This window comes from Silene latifolia, chromosome 9 (genome assembly GCF_048544455.1).
Source record: "Silene latifolia isolate original U9 population chromosome 9, ASM4854445v1, whole genome shotgun sequence".
NCBI classification, from domain to species: Eukaryota; Viridiplantae; Streptophyta; class Magnoliopsida; order Caryophyllales; family Caryophyllaceae; genus Silene; species Silene latifolia.
In genome coordinates, this window is record NC_133534.1 from 116,608,147 (window position 1) to 116,630,252 (window position 22,106).

General features: G+C 39.1%; 1 protein-coding gene across 1 annotated transcript; it reads right to left on the reverse strand.

Annotated features, from left to right (window-relative positions):
* Positions 1-8,065: 8,065 nt before the first annotated feature.
* Positions 8,066-19,436, reverse strand: LOC141601505 (uncharacterized). The gene is made up of 3 exons (XM_074421793.1): positions 19,094-19,436; positions 16,098-17,021; positions 8,066-8,163 (listed from the first exon to the last, which is right to left on the reverse strand). The coding sequence occupies exons 2-3, from the start codon at positions 17,005-17,007 to the stop codon at positions 8,066-8,068; spliced, it is 1,008 nt and encodes a 335-aa protein (XP_074277894.1). The 5' UTR covers positions 17,008-17,021; positions 19,094-19,436.
* Positions 19,437-22,106: the final 2,670 nt, after the last annotated feature.

Genomic DNA, 22,106 nt, shown 5'->3' on the forward strand with positions numbered 1-22,106 from the left:
TCGATATTGGAATTTATAGAGAACCCGACAAACACCCGATGATGATAGGACACATGTATTCTTTAGTTGTCATTGTCATTATTTGGGTTCGTTTTACGATGTAGAATGGGCGTCGTCGATGAAGTATTTTATTAATTTAAATGATATTTAAATTAATGTTTTTTTAGTGAGTTCATTTTATTATTTTAAATGATATTTAAATTAATGTTTTTTTAGTGAGTTCATTTTGTTATTTTAAATGATATTTAAATTATGGTTTTTTGAGGTGAATTCAATTTATTTTATTTTATTTTGAATTTATTTTCCCAAGTTTATTTTATTGAAAATAAAATAAATAATTGATTTGAAAAATCATTTTATGAGTATATTTGATTTGAAAAATCATTTATTAATTGATTTGAAAAATCGATTTTAAAAGCGAAGAAAACTCGTTTTAAAAGCATGTTTTTGAGCTCGATTTTAGCTCGGTTTTTGGGCCCGTTTTCTTTACGAGTTGGCACGAATATCGAGTACACTAATCAACCTAAGCCTCTACCCATCCAACCCAGTTCGAACCCCCATAACCACGGCCCAAATTCCATCCCAAACACCCCCCAAACAGCCCGCATATACACGAGCAGCCCCCCTGTTTTGCAGCTCAAATCCCGAGCCCAAAACCCGCTCCAAATACCACCAAAACCCGTACCCATTAACCCTAACCCATACCCTAGTATCCTACCCATATTATCCTAGCTTAATCACCAAGAAAACCCCTCTCAAACTCTCACAAAAGCTGCTGGACAGCAGCTATGCGTGAGCAGGCCCGACTGCTTCTCCCTCTCTTTTACCCTACTTTAACTCCTTATAAATACCACCCCTTCACCATACATTCATTCCTCTAAGTTCTCCATACATCCTACCTTCACTCACAAGCTTTAAACCTCAGAAACAAACCCTAATTGCCTCTCAAAAACCCTTCACAAAACCGACATCCAAACTGAAACAGTTTGTGTGTCCTCTTCGAAAAACAATTCGTTCCTCCATCAAACCTCCATGAAAACTCGAGTTTCTTATTCCTAATTAACCACATAACATCCATCTACACATTAGACAAAGATTTACGAGCCAAATTGCCCTTGAGAGTACACGAAATCCCTCGAAAAACAGAGTGTTATACACTCTGTTTTCGCGGTTTTTTTCCTGTCTGTCCAGTTCTGTTTGTGCTGGTTTTTCGTGCCAAATAACTCAAAACGAGCAGGGGTTGCTTTAAGATCTCTGTTCTCCTCTCTTTCTAGTTTTCAAAACATCTTTTAAATCGAATTTTCATCGTGAAACGAGGGAGAAATCGCTGTTTGAAAGTTGCTGTCCAGATTCGATAAAAACGCGTGTTTGCTTTGTTTCTTCGTCGACGACGGCCTCTCGAGATAAAATCTACCATCGATTACGACCCAAGATGGTGTCAACGATACATGTAGGTTGAGGGCGCATCAAATCCTTTTCTTTCTCCCTTTTATTTCGTTTTTTTATGTTTGTTTTTTTATAGTTTGTTTTTGTTCGTTTATCGTTTTTGTTTATCGATTGTTTAATTAACTATGAAACTAGTTTAGTCCGAGTATGAGTTAAAGTACCACCATAAACACCCGCGTTGACTTGAGATGGGAAAAAAACCGCTACATCAGTCGGTCGTACACCCCCGTCTCATTTACATATCCTCGTGTTCAAGATAGGACATAAATAAAACGAACTTCTAACTTCGCTCCTCGTTTTTGACCCTTTGTTTGTTTCGGCCAATTCGACACACTCTAGGACCATTAACATGTTAGTATGACCTCTGATTGTTAACATATAACTCATTTAGATGACATTAGATTAATTTAATAACCTAATTGGACACTTTAGGGTACATCGACATAGCTTTAAAAATCAACTAACAATTCTGTAAATAATTGAATTCATCTTCCCTTTCACTAATTTTCTCGCTAGCATGGAAGTGCGTGCTTAACACCTTTCCATTTACACTCGTTGACGATTTAGAATTGTACCTAACCTAGTTCGTATTTATTTAATTCAATTTGTAATTAATTAACCTTTAATTTGTTTTATTTATTTCTAATTTTTTAAAAGTCGTTTTAATTATCTTTTATGATTCAAAATCTGTAAATTTAATTTAATGAATTTTTTCGTAATTTATTTTACTGATTTCGTAATTAAAACATAATTAACTTTGCTTTTCTACAAAAACCGTGCCTTGCACGGGTCTGTCTGACTTCTGATCCGTGCACTGCACGGGTCTGCCAGTTCTAGTTTCTTTTCTTCTTTTGTTTCTTTAATTGTTTACTAATCCTATTTTAATAAATATGGATTGGTGAATAATTTTAATAAGTTGGGTTCAATTTAATTAATAAGTTGTACCTAATTTATTTCAAGCCTTTATACTTATTTATTTTAATTTAATTAGTTTAATTCTAATCTAATTTGTTTATTAACTAATAATTCGGCTAACATCTTTAATTAGTCTAACTTAGCTTTAGCTTTTTTGTTTACATTTGTTTCGTTTATTAAGACTTAATAATTTAAGTTGTATTTTGTTAGTTTGTATTGTAATCTGAGTCAAAGTAATTACGATAGTTGTTGTAATTAGATTGAGTTGTAATTTATTTCTCGTTGTGTCGGCATGAAATGCCTGGGTTGTAATAGGATAGATCCCAATGGCTCCCCCATTCCTCCTAAGCCGTGTTTGCGCATCTTTTATTTCAAATCAACCAACATGCTAAAACAACTTTGACAAAGTTAGTATTCATGCATTAAACGACATAGAAATTGTTGTCACATGTTAGGGTTTTAAAACGATGTTTGCATATCATATATCGTAGTAGCTATGACCTTGTTTGAAATCCGATACTTGACTTAGTAGAGGCCGTTATCGACGGGCGGGGTTAGGTGTCCTTATGGGCTTCTTAACACGTACCCTCACCCCTTACTCAAGATCTATGGTTTGTGGGTCCGTCTAAATACCATTGGATTACGAGAGTCATTCAAATCGAGTGATATAGGGTACAAGTCTTTATCTTTAATCACTCGTAGTCGATTGACTTTATGCTTTTCGATGAAAGGTGTAAAGTTGACTTGAACGGTTCCAAGTTCCCAAAAAACTTGGTGGCGACTCTAATATGTCTTAATTCGATTCGAAAGAACCTCGAGTCGATTATGCCTAGTGTGGATCCCGCGGACGCAGTTCCCGAGGGCCTTGTCCACATATGTAAACATATGAGATTAATGAATCCCAACAGTTGGGATGTTTCGAGAGGATTTGAAAGGTACAGAGGGTGTTTGGAGATGTTTAGGGTTTAAAAATGAAGGGAAAATGTGAAAAAGAAGCTTATATACCAAGACCCAACACACGGAGATCAACTCGCCAAAACTGCCCCTGAGCCCGTCCACTCGGTCGATTGCTCAGTTGTACTCGCCCGAGTGGCTCATAACCAGGAGTTGGGTTAATGCCCATAGGTCACTCGGTCCACTCACTCGAACGACTGAGTGCTACTCGGTCGAGTACTCTGCTGTACTCGACCGAGTGCACAGTTGAGAAAGCCAGAGGTATCACAGTCTTCCTCCCTTAAAACGATCTTCATTCATCCCCGAAGTTCACATCAATCTTTCACAAGGCACCTACAATGCTCCTCTCTATGTCCCAACAACATCTCAATGGAAATGTCTCTACAACACATAGCACCAACTCAACGGGGACAGTTAACCTCCACGCGACTCACACTACCGCAACACTCTACTTATCAAGCTTCACAACACCTACTACTAATCCACTAATCCAACACCGACTCCTGAGCATTACTAACATCATCATATTCAACTTATAACTGTCATTATGCATCCCACAATACAAACAATCCAATACTAATGACATTCACCAAGCAAGGACATCAACTAAAATGAAATATTACACTCTTCCCTCCTTTAAACCGTAATACCCTAGATTTTATTACTGTGCACTCGACCGAGTGGCATAGTACTTAACCGAGCAGATGGACCGAGTGCCCTCTTGGTAGTTACCCCAGCTTTTATTTTGTGCCACTCGGCCGAGTGGCTGGTGCACTCGACCGAGTGTACGAACCCAGCCTTATTTTCGCGTATGGGCTTTGTGTTGTTGGGCTTTAGTATATAAGCTTCCTCTCAGATTTTTTCTTCATTCTAAAACCCTAAACTCCCTCTTTACCTTTCAAACTCTCTCTAAATTCCTCAAAATCCCCTTAACCTTATCCTCTCAAGATTTCATCTTATCCTCAAGATTTGCACTCAAGTTCCATCCTTTTTCACTTTTTAACATTTGTAAGTGATTATTTACCCTTTTTCCTTTATTTATATTGTTAGTAACCTTAGATTTTGGGGGTTTTGTCTTATGAGCATTTAATTAGGGTTTGGGATAATTAGATGGTTTAATTAAGGAATTAAGAGTACTTGATTGTTGTAGAACATATTTGTGATGAAGGTTACTTAATTAATTGTAGGATGTAGGATGTGGCTTGTTAGAGGAGGATTGGTGTGCTTGCTTGTGCTAATTAGAGGATTCCTAAAAGGTAGGATTTTTAATTTCTACTCGGTTTTAATAAGTATGAATGGTTGCATGTGTCACTATTGTGTTGTTATTGCATTATAACATGATTGTTGTGGGTAATTGTTGTTAGTCTCGTATTAGTGTCGAGATTTTACGGTGGCATGATAATGGGTGGTTAATGTTGGACTCATGATAGCATTGTATTTGCATTATAACATGTAATTGGATGTTTGTGTCTTAGTAAATGGTGGTAATGGAGGGTTTTGTATTATAACATGTTAATTGGGGAGTATTTCTTGAAGTATCTCTTTGATTGTTGTATCACTTGAGTACTTGACTTAGTTGGCATCCATTTCATATGAGAAAGAAGCATGTTAGACAATCATTGCATATGTGAAAACATATGTTGGCGTATTGTATCCCATATTGTGTTATATGTGATTGTGGAGGATGATGGAGGAGTTGTGGTGGTAATATATTGTTCTTGAGGAGACGTATGGCGGTTGGGAGACCGTCTTATGCTAGGGTTGCCTCTTGGAGATTCCCACTCCAAGATGGATGTGCACATTAATGACTTGAGTTATATATAGATGGACGCAAATGTTTGAGGCACGACGTCTGGCATGGGTCCGTTTAGCACCCGGGATCGGTACCACCAGGTGTGTCCATAGTACCTGTTTTATGAACTATGGTCCGACTGTTTAGTGGGTGGTGCTGCGGTGCCTTCACCAGGTAGTTGGTACCGTGGGTGTGTCCCTGGTACCGTTATGGTGGTTGCGGTGTTATGTTGGATGCAGAGTCATGTCTTGTGCATTCATTTACCATGTTGCATCTGTACATTCTTGTGTCGTGTCTTTGTGGACATGGGCCACCCACGCCGCGCGCACTCGCGCGTTGTTTTCGAGGCGGTGGCACTTCTCTCACGGAACATTGGTTTGCCAAAGCACGTCATGGGCCGTTACCGATTGGTGAGGCATTGAAACCGGTGAAAGGTTGAATAAGCCTGCATTTGTGGAGTCACCACTAATTTATTGTGGAAAAATTGGAAACCGTTCGAATACCTCGTGCCATGTCAAGACACAAAGTAGTGACATGAACACTAAGAAATCATTACCTTTAGCATTCTATGTCTAGAATGACTCTCGAAGATGCCAATGGACACGGATGTCCAGAGATAACTGGAGTAAGGAGTGAGGTTACGTATTAGGAAGCTCTTTAATTCGAACACCTAATCCCGCCCGCCTCGATAGAGGCCTCTACTAATGATTAGGAAAATTGTTCATACTTGATATGTCGTCGATGTAATGCATGCAATGCAACATCCAGTAGGTTAATCCTAACATGTGAAATTAGACTATGTCGGTTAACACGTGATTTAGCAAACAATTTGGGTCGAAGTAAATGTTAGATTAATTACATGTGAATGCCATACAATTAAATCATACATAATAATAATTATGATAAACGAAATACAATTAAAATTACAAACTTTACAAGATTGATCTGATCTATGTCAAATGCACGCTCAAAGACGGGATTTCGAAGAAGAAAATAAAAGGATAATAAAAACGTAGAATTAAAACACAAAAATAAGTCAGATTAGCGGTGATAATACAAATAGTAGTTGATTAAACCGTAATGAGGAACTACGTCAAAGCGAGAAAGAGTTCAGGGACAGAAGCCAACCCAGAACAGGCGCAACATCTGCTGCGTCCTCTGGAAGAGGCGCAGCAATCCCTGCGTCTATTCTAGAGCTGGGCTCTGTCTGTGAAGTCAGAACCGCAACATCGTTATCGTTCATTGGTATATTTAGGATCGATTATTGATATTAGACTCGAGTTGAAGTGCTTTAACCGATTATATGCATCTGGGTAAGTCATAAAGCGGATTAAAAACGAAAAATTTCAGAAGGTTTACATTATTATGATTGACTTATGTCGAAAATACAAAAAGAGCAAACTTTAGGTTAGATTAACAAAACTGGACAAATAAAACTCGAAATAAAACTATGTATCAAGTTAAAATTCCAGAACCTCGACATGAACAAGTCGAAACCCGAAGAATCGATTTGAATTAAAACGGTGAAAATCCGCAAGTATTGAATTACTCGGGATTAAGGACGTATTATACGTTAAAATAAAAAAAGAAATTATTAAAACATGATGTGTATGCTGACACAAGAAAGAAAACAAAGAAAAAATGAAAGAAAGGAGCAAAAATACAAAATTGCAGAAGGTCGAGGAAGAAGAAGAAGAGTAGGAGCAGCGGCAGCCTCTGGAAGAGTCGCATCAAGTGCTGTGACTCTTCGAAGAGGCGCAGCTACTGCTGCTGCATTTCTTCTCGACGTCAGACCTCCACTGTTTTATAAAAAACAGTTTTAAAAGATGGATTTTAAGACGGTTTTCGAACGTGCTCTTGATATAGACCTTACATTAGTTGATACAAAATAAAATTAAAATAATAAAATGGGATTTTACACCCTCGGACTTACATGTTAGCGTCGCGAGATTTAACTAAATCGGTTTTTAGTGGAAACTCGACTCGATCTATGCAAATATGAAAGTGCCCTTGAAAAAGATTTAGTAAATTGATTAGGTTGATTAAACGGAGTTGGTCAAATTGGTCGGTCTTTGCAACGTGAATGAGACTCAGAAGGATCTGAGCTTACCTGGTCGATTGATCAAGCACGTAGGCGTCGAAAGCAATAGCGTGGTCTAGAATGCAAAGAGAGAAGAGAAAGGGCAGAACACTCGCGTGAAAAATATGTGAGGCGAAGGCCTCTATTTATACTAAAAACATGGAGGAGTTTAGGAATGACACGGATTTGGAAATAAATCACGGAAATATTCTGAAAAGCGTGAAAAGAGGGCTGAAGAAGAGGTGCAACAACTACCGCGACCCTTAGAAGAGGCGCAGCACCTGCTGCGTCTTTTCCCTAGAGGTTTCCTCCTCAGCAAGAAAAATTTCCGCGTTTTTTAATGGAATTTCGGTAGATATACACTTGCTTATTCCGTAAAACACAATATTGCGGAAGATATTTCCTTAAAATATTAAATTTAATTAGGAATAATTATCCAGAGGATTCTAGAACATTCCGGAATATTCCGACTCAACATTTAAACGGTTTTTTGAAAAATGAAGCGGTTTTGACCCGGACTCCAAATGAACTCTAATTACTGTCAAAACGACTATATCGGTGCATAGATGACGACCAAGGGGTTGACTCGGGTGTTTGAGCTATCACCTGTCGATGAACTTACGAACTGTCATAAAATCGCTTCGCTTATCAAACATGCAGCCTAGTCATCACTGGGTGGTTGGCGGGAGGTGTAGATGTAACACCCTCGTACACCAAGATGCCTTACCAAGGACCATCTCAGTGTATGCAGGTGTTACCATCTCGGTTGCTCGAGGTAGTAGATCAAATATACAATAGAAGAACATTTATTAAATTACTTTAAGTCTTTACAACATAAATCAACGTAACAAGATACAAAGTGACAACTTTGATATCTACTAAGGTCTTACATCAAGAACATCTACTCCGGTAGCGTGGTGAATTAATTCCCTTCCAAGCCCGTAAGCAACAAGACCAACTATACCTGCTAAACCAACTGCTCACCATCCCCGAATGGATCACCACAGTTTTGAAAACACAACACGGGGTCAGTTACTGTATAATCAAAGTAAGACAAGTACAAAAGACAACCAGCTGATCATCATCCACCTCCGGTCTCCCGATCTCACACAGTAACCGACTACACACCGAAGTCTGCAGCCCTTCCAGATTACCCATCGCAATAGGTAATCCTCGCCGCCAGTGGGGGGCCGCATCCAATCCCCACCTAAGCCCCGCTCATAATGAGCGATATCCCTGTCCCTTAATGTGCACATCCCCTCCAGTGGCGGGTTCCACGGAGGGCGAACTAGAGTGTGAAGCCACTCCTACAAGTGACTCCACCACAATCATCACAACATAAACACCAACACCACACCAACACTCCAACAATGATCAGCAGACAAACAAGCGTAAGCAATACAACATAATGTCAAATCAATTAAACAGGAACTGAGTAAGGAAACTCTACCTTATCGCCAAACCATGAAAATGCATCCACAATTAGTCAAGCAAGACTCCGAGATGCATCCTACAAATGGTAACCACATCCTATTACAAGACTACCCCAGAAGCCTACTGAAAAACGACAACAAAACAGTGACTTACCTAGTAACGAGGACCGACGGCGATAAAGACGACATTCTCACAAGCATCCTTCATGTGTAACCCAATCCCCTTCCATGGTTACCGTCTAGGCTAAATGAGAGTGTATGGAAAGGTGGGTGATAGGTGAGAGAGAGAGAGAGATATATATTAGGGTTAGAGTGAAATGGAACCGTCGAAAATGAAATAAGACTTGCGAACTTGCGTTTTATAAGAACGCGTCAACAGCGGCTATACTCGGTCAAGTACTCTCATACTCGGCCGAGTAAGCCCTCCTTGGTCGAGTTTTCCCACTACTAGGCCGAGTAGTCTCTATTAGGTCGAGTAATCAACTGTATAAGTCACTTATCCTCACTTATCCTCTCATCTATCCCCTCCTAGGTCTTCCGTGGTCAAAGGGTCGGTCAAAAAGGTCCTTAAACATAGCGGGTATTACAGTAGAAATGAGGTATCTACAAAGCCCCCACTTTGGCTAAGGCTTGGACAAGGTGAAAGTCAAAGTATAGCCATCAGGTCAATCAAAGATTATAACCTTTACGACTATGGCGACGCGAGGCGGCTCAAGGGGTCTGAACCAAGGACCTGTCGCTGGGAAAATTTTAGAGTTTGTCGACTATCGGGGAGGGTCATTTAAAGTCCATTAGACTACGTAAGGAAGCTCTCCAGCCATAAGAAAGAAACCATACCTGAGACACCTCTGGGTGAAACGAGACTGAAGGCGCTTCGGCAAAGTTCTTCGGTATGAAGATAACTTGATGTCTGAGTTCTTCGGGATATGATGTTCCTTTCGAACTCTCGTGGAACCATATGAGGGTCAACAGGATGTTGGAAGAAACCGCTAGGGAATCTGCTTGCGTTGGACTCTGCTTCGGCTCTAAGCGACAACGAACTCTCGCGAGGAACATATTGATGACTCCGAGGGGAAGAATCATATGTTGAGTCGACAACGGCGCGCCATTGGCATCGCTTAGGAGAAAAAAAAACAATAGATCAATAACAACAAGCCCTTGGCATCTCTGAGGAAAATAAAGGTGTAGATCGACAACGGCGTGTTCTTAGCACCGCTAAGGAGAAAATCATGGATCGACAATGACACGCCATTGGCATCGCTGAGGAAAAGGTGTAGATCGACAACGACGCGCCTGTAACACCCCCATACTCCAAGTGCCTTACCAGGATCACTCAGGTATGAAGACATTACCATCTCGGTTACCCGAGGCAATGATAATCAAATAAACAATGAAGAAACAACGTTTAAATATAAATACTTAGCGAAGAGTTACAATTCTCTAAACCAAACCAAATGTGTAATACATGTTCTCAAACTAACTGTTCTAGCTGAAATGGAAGTAAACTAATAAGCTACAGCAGAAGACTCCTATCATCATGTCGTCGCCATCCCAGCTATCCCAGTACTCATCTCATACCTGCTCAATATCTGCTCACCATCCCCGAATGGATCACCGCAGTTTTTAAAACATTTAAACGGGGTTAGTACTAATCACACAACTCAATATATCAACAATAAGATAAATAGACAGCTTAACCGTCACACACACACAACCACACCAATCCCAATAATCTCAATCACCGACTGTCCACTGGACCAGCCCTGCTAGTGGGGGACCGCAGCCATACCCACCAAATCCCCGCTCCACATCGTGAGCGATAACCCTGTCCATTAATGTGCACATCCCCTTCCGTGGCGGGTTCCACGAAGGGCGAAACTAGGGGGTGAAGCCACTCCCGCAAGTGACCCCACTTAGCCGAGGACACGCCTCGAGAACCATAGACAACGATCACAATCACAATTACAATACAATTACTATATCAAACAATCAATCTCAACACATCAACAATCATCCCATTATGGGACTAATACTGAGTAGGAAATCCTACCTGGAAAGCACACTATCAGACGGTCTCTACTGCTGTATCAAAAAGCTTCCTCTATGAAACCTCCTCCTATCATACAACATACAAACGCTACCAAATCACATACTACTCATAAACCCCCAAATCCCTATATTAGGGTTTTAACCAAATCAAAGGAAAGACAATATAAAAGGGTACATAGATCTTACCCTCGACGCAAGGAACTCAACGGTATAACCAACGCTAAGAACTGACCTTCCAAACTCCGAGGATTGCTAATAATGCGATTAGGATGAAGAACTTGCTTGCTTTTGAAAGATCATAGATCCATATTAGACTCTCTAATAAAATAAATTTATCTCATAAATAGTTATTTATGTGATCTATGTAACATGCATGCTAATATGAAAGCATAAAAACAAAGTATAAGGAAAAACAATTTCCTTACATTGATTATAAGGTAAAATGGGCACAAATTAGTTCTCCTTACTAATTTGTTCTTGAGCTAAATATATGTGGATGATCCTCCTTGTATAACCTTCAACTAGAAAGTCTCCTCCAAGTAGCACCCAAGAACAACCCAAATAATATTAATAAGTAAGAACTAGTAACTTATTAATATGTGCCCTTGATAATAATACTAGTAATATTACTAACTATTCTTAGTAATAATGCATACTAGAGAATAATTGTAGAGAGATGGAGGAAGTTTTGTTCACATGCAAAATAATGAATTGTGTAAGAGGTAGAGTGGAGTAGTGAACAAATATATGGAGTGTAGAATGGGAAATGGAAGTGGCGGGTGGAGTGTCATCAAGTGGACAATTTTTTTGTTTTATATTTTTATCTTACATCACATGCAAAATGTAGTATAAGACATATATTATGGTAGTATACAAAATAAGGTAAAATGATTATGTAAGTAATCATCCATTACACTTATTTTACACGGTCCACATGACCATATACGGGTCCATGTTGGTTTTTATATTTGTCGCACAAATCGTGTAATTTCTCATTTTAAACATCGTATCATGTTTAAATGCTTCCATAATAAATTCGTCCAATTCACTCCGTAAATATATGTGTACCACTACACATATTATTTACGTACTAATATTAATCACATTAGTCAATTAGTACAATTTTAGTAAATTAACAGTTAATTAACTAAAATCCGTTTCCCAAAACTTATTATTTAATTATCGCATAATTAAATAATAACTGCCGCTCCTCGAGTTCGCAACTCGAAATCTCTCTAATAATAATCGACTAACCTCTTAGTCGATAAATCAAGGGACTAAATAAATTGTATCTCATACAATTAATTAGTTATCAATTGGGGTTCGTTCCTTTAGGTGTGACCGAAAGGGGTCAGTTGATCACCGCCGCCTCACGACAATAACGTCAAACTCTAGTCACCCAACCGTTATCGATTTACGTTAATCAAGGCGACGAGGATCAAATAATTAAATATCGATGATATTCTATTAATGAGATTTATTATGTTAACGCACTATTGTGGAGGACACTAACTCCAACAATCTCCCACTTGTCCGACACAAGGTGTGCGCTACCAATTCTCTTGTCCGTTTTAATCTCCCACTCAATGCAAGGTGTCTTTCAGGTCGCACTTGCACATGAACACATCGCGAGTGGTTTTCTCGATCGGAGTGTGACTACCTGACCGGAAAAATGTCTCACAGATTACTTCCGAGCGTGGCCACGCATTTGTAGTCATTAACTCCTCGAGTGGCCTTGAGATATAGTTACCCAACGTGGGTGGACAATTTCGTATGCCCTATCTATCCTATTGCACAATACTGACTCACCATGACCTAGTAAATGCCCTTTTGGCCTCCTTTCACGGCACGACCTAGGACAAAAACCAAAGTCACTCGGAAACCGCACTGCTCGGATAATAGTCTCCGATCAAAAGAATCGACTCATTAGAACATCTTAGAGATCCCCGCCACGACCAGGCGTCTATAATAGAACTTAGGGACTCTCTAAATGGTCTCTGTCCGGCAAAGTGTCACACACTCCGCCTATGTAATCGACCAGTCATCATATATGACCTTATGGTGTTGAACAACCATCAATCGACTCACAATCTAGTCACTCCGAGACGTCACCTCATTAAGTGACTAGGGACAAAATACAATGTTCATCTTATTCACTTGAATAGTGTTCAACATTGTCTCCACAACTTATTCGGATAAACAAGGTATTAAAATTTAGTCACACTAAATAAAAATTCATAAAAGAATGAATACGAAAACAATGAATATGATTATCATATATATAATAAAAGATACACTATCCAATTATTACATATCCATAATCTAAAGAAAATCTGGTACTCGTCTCAATCCCATAGAGACGACATGACCATCATGCTTAGCCTTTGATAAAGGCTTGGTTAAAGGATCACAATGTTGTCATCCTGTCCCAACCTTACAAATGTCAATTTCCTTCCTTTCCACATAATCTCTAATTACATGGTATTTCCTTTCAATGTGTCTAGATTTGTTACTAGACTTAGGCTCTTTGGCTTGAAAAATAGCTCCACTTTTATCACAATATAGAGTGATAGGATCTTTGGCGGAATGGACTACTCCTAGCCCCTCCATGAATTGCCTAATCCAAACAAACTTCCTTAGCAGCCTCGAGACGCAAGGTACTCGGCCTCATTGTTGTAGAGATCCGCAGTAACACTTTGCTTGAAGCTCTTCAAAGAAACGGCTCCTCCATTTAGCATAAACACGTAGCCGGATTGGGATTTCATGTCATCCCGATCGGTTTGGAAACTTGCGTCCGTGTAACCTCTTACACACAACTCAGTTTCTCCTCCAAACACTAAGAACGAGTCCTTAGTTCTTCTCAAGTACTTAAGGATGTTCTTTACGGCTATCCAGTGACTCTCACCAGGCTTGGCTTGATACCGACTTGTCATGCTCAAGGCATACGCAACGTCGGGACGAGTGCAAATCATAGCATACATGATAGACCCAACAGCGGAAGCATAAGGGACGGTCTTCATGTGTTCAATTTCCTTAGGGGTAGAGGGAGACCGTGACTTGCTCAAAGTAATCCCTTGGCCCATAGGTAGAAATCCTCTCTTGGAGTCTTTCATATTGAACCGGTCAAGAACTTTGTCAATATAAGCTTCTTGACTCAATGCTAGTATCCTCTTGGACCTATCCCTATAGATCCAGATACCTAAGATTCGTTGTGCCTCTCCCAAGTCCTTCATTTGGAAGTGTTTCCCTAGCCACTCCTTAACGGAAGTGAGCGATGGAATGTCATTCCCAATGAGCAATATGTCATCCACATATAGGACAAGGAATACAACCTTACTCCCACTAAACTTCATGTATAAACACGGTTCTTCCACACTTCTAGTGAATCCGTATTGTTTAATGACATGATCAAAGCGATGGTTCCAACTCCTAGATGCTTGCTTAAGACCATAAATGGACTTCTTGAGCTTACACACCTTCTTAGGGTTAGATGTATCCACAAAACCTTCGGGTTGTATCATGTACACCTCTTCTTCTAGAATCCCATTCAAAAAGGCGGTTTTGACATCCATTTGCCAAATCTCATAATCATGAAATGCGGCAACCGCTAAGATTATCCTAATGGACCTTAGCATAGCGACTGGAGCGAAGGTTTCGTCATAGTGTAAACCATGAACTTGGGTGAAACCTTTTGCCACCAATCTAGCTTTGTAAACATCTACATGTTTATCCACGCCGAGTTTAATTTTGTATATCCATTTACACTGAAGAGGTCGCACTCCCTCAGGTAAATCCACCAAGTCCCATACTTGGTTCTCGTACATGGAATCCATTTCGGACCGCATGGCTTCTAGCCAAAGCGAGGAGTCGGGACTAGACATGGCCGATTTGTAGGTAGTGGGTTCATTACTCTCAAGAAGTAACAAAACACCATCCTCTTCGATGTTACCAAGGTAGCGATCAGGTGGATTAGAAATCCTACTTGACTTTCTAGGAATAATTACCGTTTCAGAGGAAGAGGGAATGCTTTCCTCCACGTTCTCCTCTACCTCGTTCTCGGTTTGTGGCTCTCGAACTTCTTCAAGTTCAAATTTTCTCCCACTCTGTCTCTTAGAAATAAATTCCTTTTCTAGGAAGACAGCATCACGAGCCACAAACACTTTGTTCTCGTGTTTATTGTAGAAGTAATAGCCACGTGTTTCCCTTGGATATCCTACAAAAAGACATTTGTCAGACCTGGGTGCAAGCTTATTGTCAGACTTGATCTTAACGTACGCTTCGCAACCCCAAATACGCATGAATGACAAATGAGGGACTCTCCCTGTCCATATCTCATATGGAGTCTTATCGGCCGCTTTAGTCGGGCTTCGATTTAGTGAAAATACTGCAGACAAGAGGGCAAAACCCCAAAATGAACTAGGAAGCTCAGTTAGACTCATCATTGACCGAACCATATCAAGTAAAGTTCGGTTTCTCCTTTCGGCCACACCATTTAATTGCGGTGTGCCAGGAGGAGTCCATTGTGATACTATACCACAATCTTTTAGGTGTGAATCAAATTCAATATTTAGATACTCACCACCACGGTCGGACCGCAGAGTCTTTATCTTTTTATCCAATTGGTTCTCTACTTCCTTTTGAAACTCTTTGAACTTGTCAAAGGCTTCACTTTTGTTCTTCATTAAGTAGACATACCCATATCTACTTAAGTCATCAGTAAAAGTAATGAAGTAGAGAAAACCTCCTCTAGCGGTGATGGTTAATGGTCCACACACATCCGTGTGTATGAGAGCCAAAACCTCACTTGCTCGTGTCCCTTTTCCCGCAAAAGGTGCACGAGTCATCTTGCCTAAAAGGCAAGACTCGCATGTACCATAAGATTCGAAACCAAATGGTTTGAGCACTTTTGATGAAGCAAGTCTCTTAATGCGTCTTTCGTTTATGTGGCCTAAACGACAATGCCAAAGGTAGGATTCGTTTGGATCACCCTTTTTGAGCTTTTTAGTTTCCATATGATAAACGTCATTAACATCATTTAAAACATAAATGCCTCCAATTGAAATGGCCTTGCCATAAACCACATCATTTAAAGAAAAAGTACAACACTTGTCCTTAATCATAAAACAAAAGCCTTCCGCGTCTAACGCGGAAATGGAGATGATGTTCTTAGTTAAAGTTGGTACAAAATAACACTTATTTAAATACAACTCTAAACCACTAGCTAAAGTGAGCACATAGGTCCCTACGGCAACGGCGGCTACTCTAGCTCCATTGCCCATGCGGAGATCCACATCACCTTTTGCTAGTGCTTGCACGTCCCTTATACCCCGCAAATGGTTACAAAGGTGAGAGCCACATCCGGTATCAAGTACCCAAGTGGAAGTACAAGCATAATTAACGTCTATCACATAGAGAGAGGAAATCATACCAATAGGCGTCACACGCCCTTCCTTGAGATCCTCCAAGTATTTGGGACAACTCCTCCTATAATGCCCCTTCCCATTACAATGGAAACATTCGGCCTCGGAGAGCTTGACACTTTTTGCCTTGGGATTGCCATTCACAACGGCCTTCCCCTTTCCCTTGTCAATTTTCTTTGACGATTTCTTGAATTGGGACTTTTCTTTCCCTTTTCCTTTCTTGACTCCAAGAGACATGTTCTTTAACTTCATGGTTAAAACATCTCCCTTTTCACTCCCACTAGCCTCCATATCCCTCTCCGCTTGGGTGAGGAGTGCATGAATTTCATGGTAACTCTTATCCATACCATTCATGTTGTAGTTTACCCTAAAGTGGGCAAACTTGGTGGGGAGTGAGTGAAGGATACGATCCACCACAAGAGTTTTAGGAATCTTACACCCTAGACGCTCTAGGATGTCAACATATTCGACCATTTTAAGGACATGGGGACCAACCTTTTGGCCCCTCTCAAGCTTAGCTTCAAAGAAGCGTGCCGCCGCATCGTATTGACGGACTTTAGGTGTTTGTGAAAACATTGTGATCATACGAGTGAATATCTCGTAAGCATTTAAAGAAATGCATGATAGCTTGAGGTTTGGCGATATTGACCATATCAACACATTCTTGATATCATTCAACATCCTCACATAGTCATCATGGGCGGTCCGCACCGCCGATGAAGCTCTTGCACCGGGCTCAATAGGAGGAGCATCGGTCAAGTAAGTGAGCACATTGTCGGACAACGCGGCACTTTTGATGTTGGATTCCCATTCAAGAAAGTTACTACCGTCATCTTTTAAAATACATTTGTCCATTACGGACCTTAGCCATGAATCTTTGCCTAGTGAAGTAGTCGATGGAGTTGATGAAGTTGCCATTGCGAATTAAAATGCTACAACAAAAAGGGAAAATTAACATTCATTGTTTTAAAAAATACTTGTAAAAACATGTTTAGCAAGTTTTAGCATTTATATAATGATCTCCCACTAAATTATATAAATGATTCCAAGACCCAAATATTAAACAAAAATGAGCATCGCTTGGGCGAAACATCTCATAATTGCGTAAATTTGGTAAGTCACGTTGACTAATTCTACCTCTAGAACTCTTGGTCGACAAATTTCCTCAAATTTATCTACTAGCCCCGGAACACAAGACCGTCTTATATCCCGTTGAGTCCAACCAATTTTGGCGTGTGATAACCGCTTACCACCCTACTTACCCAAGGTAAAAAGAGAACACCCGCGCAGGCGAGCGTGGCTCTAATGAACAAGAGATTCATAGGTGTTACTAATTGGTAAGGCTAATCTCAATTTTAGTTAAGTGAGAGATCTTGTCAATTTAGTCATAAATTCCTTATAAGTGAATTAATTCAGTGAATGTAAATGACGTGAATTGACAACCGCGAAAAATAAAATGCATGTGAATGGCGATTTTGGCATGCGCGAAAATAAAACAAGCAAACATGTAAGCATATGATTAAATCCTAGTATGGCCTCCTAGTTAATAAACAACTAGTCTATTACATTTCGGAAACCAACTCCTTGGTCCCTTGCCTCTTCATTCCTTAAGTGGCTCTTCCTTGTGGGATTTGGAACACCTTCCAAAAATAGACTAAATCTCGTTGTAATCCGTCTTTTGGAAACGCCTAGGTAAAATAACTATTACAAATTAATTACATAGCTATTCCTATTATACATTAATTAATAAAATGAATAAAACTATTAATTAATTACAAACCGACGATACGAGATCGTATTTAATTACAAACAAATCGATATTCCCATTCATTTGGGGTAATAACGATTAAAATTAACTAGGCCATACTAGGTACAAAAGATAAATACTTTAAATAAATGACAATCATTCATTCAACTTAAATAAATATGCTTAAAATGCTGTAAATATGATGCCAAAATCGCCCTACCTATCTTCATTGGTATCCATCTCGGTTTTGTGGATTTAATCGATTTTTAACATGTAAAAATCAATAATTAACTCTTAAATCTCATTTAAGTCCAAACTAATTGTCCAAACTGTTTTGAACCTCAAAATTAGTCCTCACTAATTTTATGACAAGTTATTAGTTTGGTTTGGTGATTATTTGCTAATAAAATCGGAAAAATCATAATATTTAAGTAAAAATCCAAAATAATTGAAAAATTACCCAAACAATTGAAACAAAAAATTTTTAGTATTCTGGAACACTCCCAAGAACACCAAAAAGTCATAAAAAATGCCCAAAAATTTCGGATAAATTTTGTGAAGAAAAAGATCGATATTTATCGGTTTTTAACCACTAAAACCAATAAATCATCAAAACAAAGTGAAAACACACATGCAAAATCACTTTTGACATTTAAATAATATTCTTAAATGTACATAAATTTATCATGGGCAGAATCAAAAATTTCGAAATAATGATTAATTAATTGGACTTTTATCGACTTTTTACTCAAAAAATCAATAAACATGCAAAAATTCGAACCAACCTTCAACCTTTTGCATACAATCAGTAGAAAACATGCATGAAATACCATAAAAAGGCCATGCACCGAATCAACATTTAATTAATTTTAGTCAATTTTTCACTAAAATGCGACATTTTGACTCGGTTTTCTACCAAAAATCATTAAAATTAGCAAAATTACTTGACAAATCACCAAAAAATTCCACAAACCTTTTGAGATCAGTAGGTATGCATGTCCCAAAAATTTCGTGCCAAAACCTCTTCTAACACAATTTTTGAGTTTTTACTAATTATCTCATAATTCATAAAAATGCTTAAAATCAACATGCAAATTACAAGCCTATGCTCTGATACCACTTGAAAGATCATAGATCCATATTAGACTCTCTAATAAAATAAATTTATCTCATAAATAGTTATTTATGTGATCTATGTAACATGCATGCTAATATGAAAGCATAAAAACAAAGTATAAGGAAAAACAATTTCCTTACATTGATTATAAGGTAAAATGGGCACAAATTAGTTCTCCTTACTAATTTGTTCTTGAGCTAAATATATGTGGATGATCCTCCTTGTATAACCTTCAACTAGAAAGTCTCCTCCAAGTAGCACCCAAGAACAACCCAAATAATATTAATAAGTAAGAACTAGTAACTTATTAATATGTGCCCTTGATAATAATACTAGTAATATTACTAACTATTCTTAGTAATAATGCATACTAGAGAATAATTGTAGAGAGATGGAGGAAGTTTTGTTCACATGCAAAATAATGAATTGTGTAAGAGGTAGAGTGGAGTAGTGAACAAATATATGGAGTGTAGAATGGGAAATGGAAGTGGCGGGTGGAGTGTCATCAAGTGGACAATTTTTTTGTTTTATATTTTTATCTTACATCACATGCAAAATGTAGTATAAGACATATATTATGGTAGTATACAAAATAAGGTAAAATGATTATGTAAGTAATCATCCATTACACTTATTTTACACGGTCCACATGACCATATACGGGTCCATGTTGGTTTTTATATTTGTCGCACAAATCCGTGTAATTTCTCATTTTAAACATCGTATCATGTTTAAATGCTTCCATAATAAATTCGTCCAATTCACTCCGTAAATATATGTGTACCACTACACATATTATTTACGTACTAATATTAATCACATTAGTCAATTAGTACAATTTTAGTAAATTAACAGTTAATTAACTAAAATCCGTTTCCCAAAACTTATTATTTAATTATCGCATAATTAAATAATAACTGCCGCTCCTCGAGTTCGCAACTCGAAATCTCTCTAATAATAATCGACTAACCTCTTAGTCGATAAATCAAGGGACTAAATAAATTGTATCTCATACAATTAATTAGTTATCAATTGGGGTTCGTTCCTTTAGGTGTGACCGAAAGGGGTCAGTTGATCACCGCCGCCTCACGACAATAACGTCAAACTCTAGTCAGCCAACCGTTATCGATTTACGTTAATCAACTGACGAGGATCAAATAATTAAATATCTGATGATATTCTATTAATGAGATTTATTATGTTAACGCACTATTGTGGAGGACACTAACTCCAACAGCTTTCTCTCTTAAACAGTAATTTAGGTTTTGCAAAAGTGATTTAGAAACAATGACGGAAGGTTATATATCTTAATCGCATAATTAACAAAACCCGAGAAAACTCCCCGTAAAACCGGTTACTCGATCGAGTACCCAAGGTACTCGATCGAGTACCCCCTTACTCGATCGAGTATCCTAGTTACTCGATCGAGTACCCAACAGGTCAGAAACTATTTTAAAACGCAACTCACCCTTACTCGACAGAGTAAGGCCTACTCGATAGAGTACCCAAAGACTCATAAATACGGAGTATTACAGCGCCCTTGGCACCAATGAGGAGAAAACAATAGGTCGACAACGACATGCCCTTGGCATCGCTGAGGAAAAGGTGTAGATTGACAACGGCGTGCCCTTGGCACTGTTGAGGAGAAAATCACAGGTCGACAACGACAAGCCCTTGGCATCGCTGAGGAAAAGGTGTAAATCGACAACGGCGCACCCTTGGCGCCGTTGAGGAGAAAACAATAGTTCGACAACGACACGCCCTTGGCACCGTTGCGGAGAAAATCCGCTCAGGTCGTCGTAAGAGAAATTCCGATAAAAAGGAGAAATCCATGAACCGTATTTAGTGATCACGAATTCTCGCTGGGGAACAAAAATGTCGTGGTTGTCTACAGTCTGCCGAAGAGAAAATGCCTATTCGGACGAAGAGAACACCCAAAAAGAGCCATATGTTGAGGAAGAGGCGCATAAAGCCCGGGCCCACATATAACAAACTCATAACAAATTTTAACAAAATTCTGAGGAAATTTGCTGAGGAAGAGGCGCAACAAAGCCTGCGACCTTTGGAAGAGGCGCAGCAAATACTGCGTCCTTTCCTGGGTTCATCCCTGTCTGGGTAAAAACCCGACTAAAAGCCGTGTTTTGTTTTTATTTCAAAACACAAAACATTTCATTTCTACACAAACAAATCAACCAAACTCCCTCAAAACTTGATCAACTCTTGCCATAGACGATGTCTAATCAAGGTATGTGTCTTGTTCTTGCTTTACTTTGCATTTTAAGCTTAATTTATGGGTCGAAACTAGGGTTTACATACCCATTTGTGTCAAAAATTTGGGGCTTTCGTCCCAAATGGATTTGCCTCATGAAATGGACATTAGAAATGAGTAATTGATCATGTTAGGAATACAACCATGTATCCCTTTCGAATTTTCGTCGAGTATTAAGGATTTGAGGGCGAAATGTGACGGTCTTTCTTGCTAAACCGTACAACCCTTCGAAAATGGCCCTATACCAGCCCATTTTTGATGAAACTTGGTGTTTTGGAACCCTTGAGTAATGGGTAAACTTGCTATCATGCCGAATTTTCGATTTGTGACAGCTTCTCCGGGACACTTTTGTGTGGCATAATTGCTATTGGAGCGAAATGCTGCCGAATTTTGAATCAAACCCGCAACTAGGCTTAAACTTAGACTCATCTTGACTTAACCTACCACATGTGTGGCCGGGGTTTGGAAAGCATGGCAAAAGATGGCTAGAAATGCCGCTTTTAAACGCTTAAAACGCTTGAAAATGCTTGAAAACACGCTTAGCATTGCTTTGTTTACTTTGATTTGCAGAGGACGTACCTTCTACGTCGGGGAGAGACCCCATGGAGATTGACGTTGACCCTTCTATCACTCTGAGAGCGACCCTAGAGATGGAGGATGACATAGAGGAGGAGGCTGCGCCGAGGGCCAACCTAGGACGAGGTGGCTGTCAGCTCGCATGAGCACCTGAGTGGGCCGAGAAATGGGATGTGAGACATCTCATTTGGGCGGAAGAGAGCCACTTAACGTACAGAATGGCGAGGAGCATGTTAAGCCTTCAGCCTGTCATTCTTTATTAATTTATTTCCTTATTTCTTGTTATTTGCTATGCTTATTCATTTCTT

Bases quoted from the DNA above. Each gene is read 5' to 3' on its own strand.
- LOC141601505 (XM_074421793.1), bottom strand. From the start codon at position 17,007: ATGGCAACTTCATCAACTCCATCGACTACTTCACTAGGCAAAGATTCA. The intron at 8,164-16,097 runs GTATGATTTCCT...GATGGTGAGCAG, and splicing joins AGGGCGTGTGACGCCTATTG to TTGGTTTAGCAGGTATAGTT.